Below are 14,147 nucleotides of genomic sequence, written 5' to 3'. Positions count from 1 at the left end.
GAGTTACTTAGGGAGCACAATCCTTACCTGTATACTAGTAGTGATCAATTTGGAGGACAAAAGGGGACACTAAAATCTCAAGCCTAATATTCACCCACACGTGAAATTCCAATATCTACCAGGTGATGGAGCCATTAGCATTACATTATTTCTTAAATTCAGTTTGTTACAGTTTAATCCCAAATTTTGGGAGAGACATCACATGACTGACTCATTTTCAACCAATTAAATGACAGAATAACCCCAGCCACAGAACCAAGTTTTTGTTAATATTTGCCAATGTCAATATTTTACTGTGGGCTGTGGGGCAATAAACGTTCAATTTTCTGTAACATCATTGGGAACTAAACATAATCTGTCTATTAGTCTAGTAGCCAGCCCATAGAGCCCCATTGTGAACCCGGACATGTTGAGTACACCAACGTTTTATGTTAGAAATGTTTAGTATGGGTTCCCAGCATGTAGAAACTGCCGGATGCTAACTTGCATATGTTGGGCAATTTTCATAATTGGCATAATATGTGACCATACCAATTACAACCTATAGAAGGCAAAATATTAAAAAAAAATCATCATGCTTTATGTAGCATGTGACATGTCAAACTAGGGGGTTTTCCCAACATATGCAAGTTAGCATCCAGCAGTTTCTACATGCTGGGGACCCATACTAAACATTTCTAACATAAAACCTTGGTGTACTCAACATGTCCGGGTTCACTTTTTGGCTACTAGGCTATATTGCAAAACAAAATTAGAAAAAGGTCTCCACCAGGAGGACAGGAGTGTGTGTGATGTTTGTCAAAATGTTTAGGAGTAATATAAACATGTTTTGAGTGTGTGTGTGTGTGTGTGTGTGTGTGTGTGTGTGTGTGTGTGTGTGTGTGTGTGACGCGACTTGGCCTGTTGTAGCGCCAGCATGACACTGATTTGAAAACTGTCAAGTGGCATTTCTTCCTCAACCTACTGGGAATATGCATGCACAGTTTCACCGCAATCGGACGCTGCGTTGAGGAGTTTTTGTAAAAATGTTGTACAATTTGTACAAAACGGGTACAAAGTGGGCTACTCCTGAAAAGTTTATAAGCCAATTGTAGCCAATCACGATGGATTGATTGATTATGAGAAATCAAACAAACCCGTCTTGATCACATGACTATGGAGAGCATGTGTACCGATTTGCATGAAATTTGGATAATAATAATACATTTGGATAAGTAATATTTAGAAAATGTGTTTTACATATGTCGACCTCCTGGTGGCACTATAAAGAGCAGATGGGAAAAATTCCAGGACAAAATCTGTAGGTGTACTGTCCAAAATAAATGTTTTGCACAAAGCGGCCTCCTGGTGGCGCTATAAGAGGCCAATGTGGAAACCTTGGGGCAGAGGTTCAGCTGTGGCATTCAGGGAGTGTGTGTGCAGAGTATGGCTGCGATCAAGCCAACAGTGCCGGAGATTAGCTGTCCACAGACAGACAGACACACGGACACACACACAAACAAACACACGGACGGACGGACGGACGGACGGACGGACGTACAAAATATACTCACTCCCCATGCCTTCGGCCTGGTGGAGATAACCAGGGAATATTCATGTAAAGATTATATTCAAATTAGAACTCATATTCTGGTGCACAAAGTTTAGGCCAATTCAAAAGTGGCCTATTGTTGTTTATGTATCATTTCAAGATAAATAATCCCTATTAAAAGTTTGAATGCAAAAGTTTTGAGCATTCAGTGATTTGGAAACCCCCCGGTCCCGATAACAAGATGTGAACATGCACGCACTACAGTGGGGGGACAGCAACAGGCCAACAACACGTGCACCAAGGCCCGTCCCCGCTCGATTATGATTTGCGGAAGGCCTCTCTCTATCCTCATTGGATGAAGGCTGGGCCACCTAGCTAAAAACGAAACCTAAGGTGTTTTGACCCCAGGGGTTAACTCATGGGGACAGGGAGGAACTCCTTATATAATCAGCACACTCTATAGTAGGGAGGATTATCAGTATCACAACAAAACAAAAAAAGAAGTGATATCTACCTTTAAAGGACAATTAACTTTAGTTTTTTTTTAACCAAGGTTCATGTTTTAGGTTGTTATTAGATTTACTCCTATTAGACCCCAGGAAATTACATCTGGCCACAAAATATCACAGGATCTACTGAATGCGTTCAAATCATCATGGCATAACTCATGCCATGGTGATGGCAGTGGCTCTTTTCCATGCCAAGGACCCCCAAATTAATATGTATTTGGCCGCAGGCGGCAGACCCCATCTGAAAATGCTTTTTGTGCCAGGGACTCCCAGAAGAGAATATTTGTGTTACATTTTTAAATCAGACCTGTATGAACTGAGCGGTGCAGGCTGTGTGTGTGTGTGTGTGTGTGTGTGTGTGTGTGTGTGTGTGTGTGTGTGTGTGTGTGTGTGTGTGTGTGTGTGCGCGTGCGCTCTGCAGTGGTCAATGGGTCTGTGTGTGTGTGTGTGTGTGTTGGCTGCACAACAGTGACACTTGGTGATCAACCAACGCTAGCCTATTGCCATATACTGGATGGACATACCTCAAAATTGTACTTAAAGGACCACTTCACCACTTTTCAACCTATCTTCATATAATATGTCCTCACTAATAATCATGAAAAAAAAATGACTGTCTGTGTCTCATAGGAGGGCTGTGGGCAGTTTAGAAAACGTCCTCCATCATCGATGGGGAATACAAGCTAATAGAAACTGCAGGCTTTCTAGTCCTGAAAAGTTGCAATGCGAAAATGGAAGCCATCGTTCTCACGATAATGAAAATCTAAACATTTTTGTAAATATATCTTGTTTAAAAATAAATCTGCCTAATGATGATGTCACTGGAGGACGGTTTCTGAACTGCCCACAGCCCTCCTATGAGACTGAGTAGAAAAGAATCGTGCCATTTTATCATGATTATTAGTGAGGACCTATTATATGAAGATAGGTTGAAAAGTGGTGAAGTGGTCCTTTAAGTACAGTACTAAGTAAATGTACTTAGTTACTTTCCACCACTGGGTGTCACACAAGTACTCGAAACTGGCCCCCGTAAAATCTGAATCCCCGCGCCCCCTTTCCCCCTTACTGTATGTTTCCTTTCCCTTTATCATTGTGTCGTCCACAGTATCTTTGTATTGAGTTGTGCTTTCATGTGAAATGTACCCATTCTGCAAACTGTTAATAAATACTTCAATCAATCAATCAAGTACATGGTTGTCAATAAACCACCTTAATGTGTAGAGACTGTTGGAACACAGCTTCACACTCTATCGCAGCCAGAACTTTCTGCTTCCTAGTAAGGCAATAACTTACAGTTACCTCGTTGCCATGGAAATGCCAGTACAGCATGGCAGGCGGGTGATCTCTGTGTCTGGGCTTTGAGTGACCCTGTGACTTTATATGCTTTGGAAGATTATATTTTTCCATGTTAGACATGGAATGTCAGGTTTTCCACTGAGCCGTTAAGGCAAGCATCTAGGAATGTTTTTGAATACCTTTTAAACAAATTATTGCGACCACAGGTCGCATTTACTATGAAATCGTGCATTAACCGTCAGTCAGTCAGTCAGTTGGTTGGTCACCTCTCGTGACATAATGTGACATCATCAGGGATCAATATTAAGCCCATATATGGAGATCTCTGATGTCATCAATATTGGCCAGCAACTCTACATCTGACCTAAAACCCTATAGATCTCCATATATGGAGCTGACCTGTTCTGATATTCCATATGTTGATCCTTCCCCATCCATCCTTCCTCTTCAATGTCTCCCTTTTGACTGATACCTATCCATTTAAACTCTAGACGGGCCTGCCCCAAAGTTATTAGTGCAGCCGCGCCCGGCAGCCGGCAAAAACTAGAGTTCTCAACAGGTCCGAAAATGAAGGCCCGGCCCTACCTGGGCCCTCATCAAACCCTGTACACTCAAGACACTGCCCCCGCTGCCACACTTACAGTTCTCATCAGGCCCGAAAATTAAGGCCCGGCCCCAACTGTGCCCTCATCAAAACCTGTATGCTGAAGACACTTCCCCCGCTGCCACCCTTAGATCTCCATATACAGTATGGAGTTGACCTGTTCTGACATTCCATGTTGATCTGACCACATCAAACCCTGTACACTCAAGACACTGCCCCCACTGCCACCCTTAGATCTCCATATATGGAGCTGACCTGTTCTGACATTCCATATGTTGATCTGACCACATCAAACCCTGTACACTGTACACTCAAGACACACTCCATATACTGTATAGCCAGTACAGAATTAATTCCATATGTTGATCTGACCCACCATGCCAAAGTGACAGCGCTCGCCCAGCAGTCTGCTGTCACCTAGGCGGATGTGAAGGGCGAGGTCGCTTCTTGCCCTTACTGGTAAAATAACAAGGGAAACAAGGAATATTAGCCATAGGCTGTAATGTTGTGTATTCATATGTTTTCAATTCTAGTATACACATTGAGAAACTCCTGTAGACTGTAGAGATGTAGGCTGTAAAGTGTAAACAAAAAGAGAACATCTATCTACAGTAGCCCATTACTTTTCTTTTCCTCATTACTGTTCTTATTACAAATACTGTCTATGCCAAAGCCCACAGCACAAATACTTCATTAGTAAAAATCTAAGTAATTCTAATAATAGTGCTTTCTTTCCATGTGAATTGTTTAAGCCCTTAATAGTGTCAATTACAGTAATCAATGGAATATGGCTTACCTTCATTAAAGAATCAGTAGCTAGTATCAAGCATTGAAATATTTAAGTCCTGCTTCCACTTGATCTGTAACTATTGCTGCAGATCAGCACTGATTAAGTTTTTAATCCTGGTGATACATTACTACAAAAGTAGAAACGACTGCACAAAACTAGCCTCGTCAGTCTCTGTCTGGTGCCTCAATTGTCATGACTTCAGATCTGCCTGCATGGAAATTCTTGACTGAATATTTTTTTTCTAATAGAGTTGACCAGGTTAAGTACCCACCTCCTTGAAGAGTGGTCTCACTCGTTCATGTTTTTCATATTAAGAGGGAAAGGATTATGGCTGGTGCTGCTATTTGAGCCATCATTTTCCAGTCTAATTTTAGTTTAGGAATAATTTAAAAGTTTCAAGTTCGAAATTTCAGGTTAAAGTATTAGCATTCCCATTTTGCATGGTTTTAGATACGTATTTATTTGTGATCCAATTGCAAAGTGGGAAGATTGAAGTACTAACCCAGGTTTTTGTATTTGCAGATTTTGTAAACTATCAATTATCTAAATTGTTTATAGGATCATAATGTGAATGTGTAAAATTGCATCTCCATTGATTCCAATAACTCCACATTGTTTCTAATGGCTGATACCAAATGTGAAATTATAGTATTATGAGTAAACAGATGATGTAAGCCCAGAATACCTTGTTCTCTTTGACAGGTTGCCCATACATGGACCGGTTTGAGTCAATGACTTACAGAGATGTGAGAGGAGTCATGGATGAGTACAGTACAGTACAGTACAGATAGACATAATCAATTAAGAGATGATTTGTGACCAGACATCATTGGCAGACCATTGCATCTCACACACAACCGAAAAGGCTTCAGTGCCAAGGAAAAATAAACATTAACCTACTGTACTTAAATAATTTTTAACATTGGGAAGTAAATGTGTCTCCATATTGTGTGGGGACAAGGTTGTACTTTATTGTTACTCTTGTGTACAGATACATAAGAGTAAAACTTATTTTTGTTTGGGCTTCCTTATAGACAATGCAGCAGCATAGATAGCATTTCAACATTCAAAACAACAAAACCACAGCAAGCACAGTAAACAAACGTATTGCAAGAGAAACACATAATAAAATGACTTGGAATATAATTAAAAATAATTATAGAAGAATAAGTGAAACACAAAAAATGAATTAAGCGCCTCAGTGAAAGGAAGCAGCAAGCAGAAGTTTTCTCTGATTGAAAATAACGAAGACTTATATGCCTCCACTTTCCATGTTGTGGTGCATTGTGCATTGTGGGCTCAGGATGTGGTGGCCACAGTGGCTCAGGGGTAGAGCGGCCGGATGGTAACCGCAAGGTTCCCAGTTCGATCCCGGACTAATTTGAGTTATAGGGTCGAAGTGTCCTTGAGCAAGACCCTGAACCCCTAATTGCTCAGGTTGGTGCGGTGCCTTGCATGGTTTCCTCTGTCATCGGTGTATGAATGCAGTGGCGTGCACAGACATTTAGAGGGGCAGGTGCTGAAGTGAAAAAAGGAACCTTGTGCAGTGCGTGGAACCGGCCGGTTGCCTTAATGGTGTGAGATTTATAGATTTTGGGGCATAAATAATATATTAGAAGATTTTTTTTAAATAATTGATCAATGTCACCATGGTCCACATACTGTACACTGTACAATTATTTCCCCTTTTTTTCAAAAGGGCACATTTCTGTCCAGAGGGCAAGGGCAGGTGGTGCTCTAGCACCCCCTAGTGTCTCTGTGCATGCCACTGTATGAATGGGAGAATGTAATGCACAATCTATGTTTGGATAGTTTGGATATATTATGTTTTGCATAATAACTGACTTTGCCACGTTTAGTTTTGACTTTGGAAACAGAAAGCAGACCTAACAGACACAAAGCCAATTCAAAGATGCAAAGAACTAGAGTGATCCACTTTCTTGTCTTAATGAGGATCTGAGCAGCAATGATCTGAATCAACTGCAGCCTGATCCATTTTAGGGATTACAGCCAAATCTACTGAATTGAAGATAAAAATATTTTTTTACAATTCTTTTCCAAATCTTGCTGGACATATCTGTAAGTCCTTTAATCCTTGATATTGTTCTAATGACTTTTCTTACAGTGACTGTTGAAATTCAACATTTAATTTAATGGGCATGAAATCTTAGGCTGATTTTGTGTTTCTCAGTTGAAGTTAAAAACTACAGCATAAAACATTGTCTCTGTCTCTGCAGGAACCTCCTACTCAGCCAATCTGTAACACACACCATCAGCATAAAGTAGAGCAGCCAACTCGGAAGTTGTTGAACAATTCCCCTGCAACTGTAGCTAAGTTTTGGAAGATGAAGTTTGACAATGTACTTTCAGACATTAATGGATTTGGGAAATTCCAAATCATGATTATCTTGATTCAGAGCTTCTCTCGAATTACTTTGCCATGTCACTTTTTATTGAATAACTTCATAGCGGCCATTCCCTCTCACCACTGTGATCTCAGCAATCTTGATGATGGAGGTGTCTTTAGGAATCTGACCCAGGAACAGAGGGTTGCTGTTGGGGTTCCAGTTCAGGATGGGATTCCAAGCTCCTGTGAGATGTTTACAGAACCTCAGTATGACTTTTTGTCCGTCTCCAACTATACTAATGTCACACAAACTCTGTGTCAGACTGGATGGGTGTATGACAACACTACCTTTAAGGTGAGACACCCCAGGTGAAATCATGATTTTTCTTTTTTTTTTTTTTTTGCTATTTTGCTTCCTAAACATGTTTTCTTTCAAACTAAAGCAAAATACACATTAAAAATACAGATTTAGATGTTTAGTTGGATAGTTTATTCTAGCCAATGACAGCTCGTTTTTCGGGGTGAAAAGCCACCATCTCTATTTTCATGATTGGTTGTTGGTACAAAGGAAGTGACCATATTTGGATCAGACCACAGTCAGCTTGAGGTCCAGACCTTTCCAATGATATATGCCATTATATGTTGTTGCCAAGGTTTGGATGAGATATTTTGTCTCAAAATAGTGGCTTCAAATAAAACGTTTTGGAATTTTACAATACAAATCTTTAAAGGCCGTTTTCTCAAAATGAGTTTTCCTCATACTTGGGACAAAGAATCTCCACTTCAGTTGAACTCACATACACCAAACTTTCCAGTCTTATTCCTAACTATATTCCGCAGACATTTACACATGGATTTGTTGATATATCATTCACAGCCTGATTTACATCACATTTTATACCAAAAAAATGCCGAAAATTGGGTTTTTTATGCCTGTTGACACTATTTTCTGATTTGTGGAGTGATAATTAGAGATATCAAAAATCCCATGTGTAATTTTCTTTGTCTCTAATGTGTCAACAAAATGAAATGATAATTTTGAACCTGGCTTTATCCGATCTTCAGATTTATCGTCCCGAAATGTATGCAAATTAGCGCATATAATGCCTAATTTGCATATTTAAACATATAATTTCAGAAAACTTGTAATACAAAAAATCTTAGTTTTAATATAAGTAATCAACTGGAGAAGTTTCATTGTGATTGCTATTATTTAACTTTTTTTCCCTATTCACCTGGGGTGTCTCGCCTTAAATCTACAATTGCTACAGAGGTAAGTGCTTTTCAATATAGGTGATTCATGTGTATTTATTATCACAAATGAAATTAGAGAACCATACAATGCTGAGAAATTAGTTGACCCTGATGATATGTAATGATTTGATAAGACGTTATATTGTATTGTAAGTTTGCAAATGTTCTAATATTTTAAATGAATGTAGTCTCCCTAACTTCTTACAACTTCCATTCCCCTTTGATTGTTGATGTTGAAATCCTATTGAGCATGTAACGTTAAGACTCATTACCCTATGCACTTCTTATAGAGATAGAGACCACTCTACTAAAAAAAAGATGTCTTTAGAAATGCTGTCTTGATGTGTAGTAGATAAGAGATTAAAACAATGTGTGCACAAATGTTTTATTTTTGTCAATGAATTTTAAGTGGGACCTTGTGTGCAGCAGTAAATGGATGACCCGAGCAACAGCCACTATATTCTTCATTGGAGTTATGTGTGGAGCTCCTATGTTTGGATTTCTCAGCGATAGGTATGATAGTTATTACAAACGTGTAGTAACCACTGTAACAAAATTATTTTACTACACAGAATAATGGTAACAATTAATTTGCGACCAATTAGCAACCCACATTTAAGTGTTAACCACATATACCTTGTAAAATGTATTTCTTTGTCTAGATATGGTCGAAGGAGGACACTATTGGTATCTTACGTGTCATCATTGGTGTTTGCAGTTGTTAGTTCATTATCCACATCATATATCATGTTTGTCATCATGAGATTTTTCAACGGAATGACACTGGCAGGGATAAGCATTATCTCTATTGTTCTAAGTGAGTATTCATTGAACCTGTTTGATGAGGAAACAAACAATATATCTTTTGTTTTAGATTCATTCTCAGAAAACCCCAGCCTCTGGGTTACTTTGTGGAGCAGGAAAGTTAAGGATTTGACAGAGATGTTTTTCTGCTTTTTTGTTTCTGTAGCTGTTGAATGGTTTGGCATTGAACACAGAACCTTTGCTGGGATCATTGTAAGTCTAGACTGGACACTTGGCAACTGGATTCTTGCTGGGTTTGCCTACTTTGTAAATGAATGGAGGATGCTTATCCTGGCAGCAAGTTCACCCTTGATAGTGTCCATTGTTGCTTGGTGGTAGGATATTTTATATCATACTGTATATGACATTTTATATACAGTATACATGCTATAGCTATAGCCCATTACAAAAGGTTAATAAGTTGCTGACATTTCAGGTGGCTTCCAGAGTCTGCAAGGTGGCTCCTTGCTAACGGCAAGGTCGAACCTGCTCATGTTTACCTCATGAAATGTGCCAAAATGAACAACAAATCCAAATGTATGGATACCATCACACCAAGGGTAAATACAGACATTCAATTTCTTCTTTTACAAAAAGTGTTGCATGTGAAGTGTTGTTTTTATTTTGTTGCCATTTTGTAAAGCAACTTTGAGTACCGGTACTCAGAAAAGTGCTATATAAATTGTATTATTATTATTATTAGGGAGAAAGAACATGAGCACACTTGTTTTTAGAGCTCCATTGACTTAATTTATTTTATTGGCACGTTTCGACCGTTACGTCTTCATCATGCAAAATAGTACAGAAAGCAGAACAAATATATACAAAATTAATTGATTGATTAATGATCATGCATAACACCTGGGAGTGAGAAGAAGCACAGCAACCTAAACCAATCCCAGATATATCATATATACAAGTGAAAAGGTGTACCCATACTCATTCTTCATGCTCTATCTCCGACCGAACCACACTTTCACCACACATCTCTATATGCAAAATAAATTCGCCACCCTCCCCGAACTGACATAGCCTATTTTTTAGCCGTTCAAGTTTCTTAGTTACTCTGCAAATATTACTTTTATGAAAATCACGATCGAGCCAGCAGATAAACGGGTGCCACAACACGCCGAGAAACAAGGAATTTAACCACGCTACTTGCATACACTGCAACTCGCTTACAATTCGCAAACCTGGCAACACTGCCTGCCTCTTACGTCACCAGCTCTGTTCCTCCTGGCCTCCGTAGTCCGTCGCGCTCACAATCTGTCGCAGCCATCTTGCTTTTCTTTTGGATGGGCGAGTGGACATTTAATGCTAATAAATTAATTATAGGTCCAGCAAGCAAATCATGATGGTCTGATTGTGCTCAATAGGTCACAATAACATTCCGAAATTAGGTGTTGTGTTTTGTATGGCATTTTCCCCAGTAGTAGTTGCATATCTATCTCAGCTTTTGCCTGATAGCACACATGCTAACGTCAGCAGCCATAGCAACATACAGTGTGCGCAGACATAACATGAGTTGTTTACAACACAAACACACGGCCTTTTAACCACGCAATACACACAACAGCTCGGGAGTTATTAAACCGAACGTGGACGCTGTTTCAGTGTTACATTTGCTGCGCATATCGGAATAATTGTAACGGCATGCATGATAAATGTAACAACGCTAAAAAACACCATTAAACATATCGTTTTCAGCTTAAAGCTATTACATTTCATTGAAGCAACTCCTTAGCATTGTTTTCATACCATGGATGTGATAAGATAATGTATCAAACATAAGGGAAATATTAAATAGCATCGGGTGTACCAGTTTGGCCATTTCTTTTTTTTCAATGGGGCAATACATTGATTAAACAAACGTTTGATTGATTGAGTTGTACAACGTCATACAACCCTAAACTAATTTTAGAATACACTACACAATACAATACAATTTTAGAACATATTTTGCACGTTCCATTTTTTTACTCAGAGATCCCTTTAGCTACACATGTCATATTTCCAGGCAACGGACCTACACATGTCAGCTACCATAAACCACTTCAAGTTATTAGGACGAAATAACTGACAGGAGTGACGGTGCTGTGCTGTGAGTAAACTAATAGGGGAGAGCCGCCAAGGATGTAACATTTTGCACGTTTCATTATTTTACTCAGAGATCCGTTTAGCTACACATGTAATATTTTCAGGCAACGGACCTACACATGTCAGCTACCATAAACCACTTCAAGTTATTTTTTTGATAAAACAGGTCGGGAGTTATTCAACCGAACGTGGACGCTGTTTCAGTGTTACATTTGCTGCGCATATCGGATCAATTGTAACGGCATGCATGATAAATGTAACAACGCTAAAAAACACCATTAAACATATCGTTCTCAGCTTAAAGCAATTACATTTCATTGAAGCAACTCCTTAGCATTGTTTTCATACCATGGATGTGATAAGAAAATGTATCAAACATAAGGGAAATATTAAATAGTATCGGGTGTACCAGTACCAGTTTGGCCATTTCTTTTTTTTCAATGGGGCAATACATTGATTAAACAAACGTTTGATTGATTGAGTTGTACAACGTTATACAACCCTAAACTAATTTCAGAATACACTACACGATACAATACCATTTCAGAACATATAATATTGGCCAATATGTCAAATATGTAAATATTACATATAATGGCATTGAATGGAAGCGGACCATTTGTAACACATGTTACAAATGACCCGCTTTTGCAAGTTTTCTTTGCAGTTGCTTACAGACCAGAATGAACGTGAATTCCGTCTAAACACGATGCAAACTAATGAAGAACATAAGCATGAACACATCCATGTGGATTTTTATTCACCAACACCAAAGACAAAAATTGTACCACACATATACTCCAGGTGTAAAATTAGACGCATTTTGAAGGTAAACACTTCAAACTTCAAACTCCTGGCCACGTAGAGTACGTTGCTGTACACATACTGACGCGATGGCGTCATGGTGGCGTTGACCAATCAAGATATAACGTCCATGTTACAACCGTGAAGCGTTACAACCTTGGCGGCTCTCCCCTACATTTGTTACTAACATTAGGTTGTGGCGAAGTAGACACGTGGCCAGCAGATACTGTGTTTTGGACAAACAGGCTAGGTATTGGTGTTGATTTGGGTCAACTGGACAAACAGCGTGGTGTTGTTTTGTGTCTGTGTTTGTGTTGGAGCGCCTCAGTGTGGCCGTACAGGTCATGTGCAACCTCTTCCACAGAGAGATGGAGACACTAAATCTCAGCTGGACAAACATGTTTGCATGCATGCATCGCTGCCTTGCATGCTGTGTGCTACTGTTGAGTCTGTCACTTACTTTGACTGATTTATGGCATTGTCTTTCTGTTAAAATCCAACTATGTTAATTTAAGAACTCTGGGCATATAGGTCATTGTTTATTCACTGTGCACACGTGTAGCCTATTGTATGTCAGACTGTATGTCTGTCCCACAGTCACAATCCTTTAGTACTTAGGCTGTGGAAATATTCAGGACAAAACAATGGTACATTTCCAATAACCCATTCGTTACTACATGTGGAGTCAACTCCCGCCATTTATTTCTTCCCATAGTGCGTGGCAAAGTCGCTCTGGGATGAGTGCGCGCGTAGCGCGCACGAAATTCTAGTTATTAACAATTTATTTTTGTTCTGTTTATTCACAGGCCCTTTTAGATAACGAGAGTGTTGCAAGAGGTGATAAAAAGTACACATTTCTGGATCTTGTGAGAACTCCAAATATGAGAAAACTTGCCATATGTACAGGGATAGTATGGTAAGTAACAATGACATATAGCGGGATACTATTGTGTGATTGTCATGATCACAGCCCTTTTGAAATCATGTGGCTATTTATGAAGACTTTATTGATATGCATTTGCCATTGGTCAATATTGGTTGAATATTCGCAGCAAATAATACATGCTAGTTTTAATGCACAGAAACTGTCTTCTCCACTCTTCAGGTATGGAGTTGCATGTACATATTTTGGGATAAGTCTGAATTTAACTGGGTTTGGGTTAAACCCATACCTTACACAGATTATATTTGCCACGATCGAATTTCCAGGAAAGGTTTGTGTCTATTACTTCCTGAACAAGTTTGGCAGGAAACCTGGTGAGGCTGGGGCATTGCTACTAACTGGAGCCTGTCTTTTTATTAACCTGTTTGTTCCAAAAGGTAATTTTAGATTTCTACCAATATACAATAATGATTTGATCAAATATTCAGAGATTTCATAATGTCCCTTTTACTGTAATGTTTGCACAATGGTGTGGTCTGATTCTGAATGAAAATAAAACTATTGATGAATGTACGATGCACTGTCAAATTAATTATACACTTGCATGTCTTCCTTCAGATATGGGCGTAATTCGCACCATTGTGGCTGTCCTTGGTAAAGGCCTATCAGAAGCATCCTTTACTATCATGTTTTTGTACACAACTGAACTCTACCCTACAGTAGTCCGGTTAGTCAGCAAGAGCCATGAAAGCAAGCTTGAGCACACAGTGTAATAATTACCACCCGTGCTGTTATATTGCATTGCACAAGTATGAATTAATGTGGGATGTTTGATTATTCAGGCAGAATGGTCTAGGATACACCTCATTTGTGGCACGGCTTGGTGCGTCCATTGCCCCGCTCATCTCCCTATTGGATGATGTGTGGCTGCCCCTGCCTGCTGTGATTTATTGCATGATGGCAGTTGGATCTGGAATAGTTGCTACACTCTTGCCTGAAACACTTAATAGACGTCTACCAGAGTTCATCGAGGACATTGAACAGCCACGGTATGTTTTTATGTTAAAATAAAAATAGTTTATTTTATCAAGTCTTACAGCACTGTAAATTATTTCAACTGATTTATTTTACCAGCTTATTTTAACATTCTACGGAATGCAGAATTATTTTTATTAACATTTTCCACATTACAGATCACAAACCAATGAAGAGGAATGGACATAAACCA

General features: G+C 39.2%; 1 protein-coding gene across 1 annotated transcript; it reads left to right on the top strand.

The window, feature by feature from the left end:
* Nucleotides 1-6,790: 6,790 nt before the first annotated feature.
* LOC308312337 (solute carrier family 22 member 7-like) lies at nucleotides 6,791-14,143 on the top strand (the record flags this gene model as incomplete). Its single annotated transcript, XM_080758939.1, has 11 exons — nucleotides 6,791-6,809; nucleotides 6,968-7,432; nucleotides 8,741-8,844; nucleotides 8,994-9,148; nucleotides 9,302-9,470; nucleotides 9,572-9,695; nucleotides 12,843-12,952; nucleotides 13,142-13,356; nucleotides 13,538-13,646; nucleotides 13,762-13,968; nucleotides 14,113-14,143. The coding sequence occupies exons 2-11, from the start codon at nucleotides 7,076-7,078 to the stop codon at nucleotides 14,141-14,143; spliced, it is 1,581 nt and encodes a 526-aa protein (XP_080615065.1). The 5' UTR covers nucleotides 6,791-6,809; nucleotides 6,968-7,075.
* Between the last annotated feature and the right edge of the window lie 4 nt (nucleotides 14,144-14,147).

Source organism: Protomyctophum bolini, assembly GCF_963924005.1.
Source record: "Protomyctophum bolini genome assembly, chromosome: 3".
Classification (NCBI taxonomy): domain Eukaryota; kingdom Metazoa; phylum Chordata; class Actinopteri; order Myctophiformes; family Myctophidae; genus Protomyctophum; species Protomyctophum bolini.
This window is presented reverse-complemented; position numbering and strand designations above follow the sequence as displayed.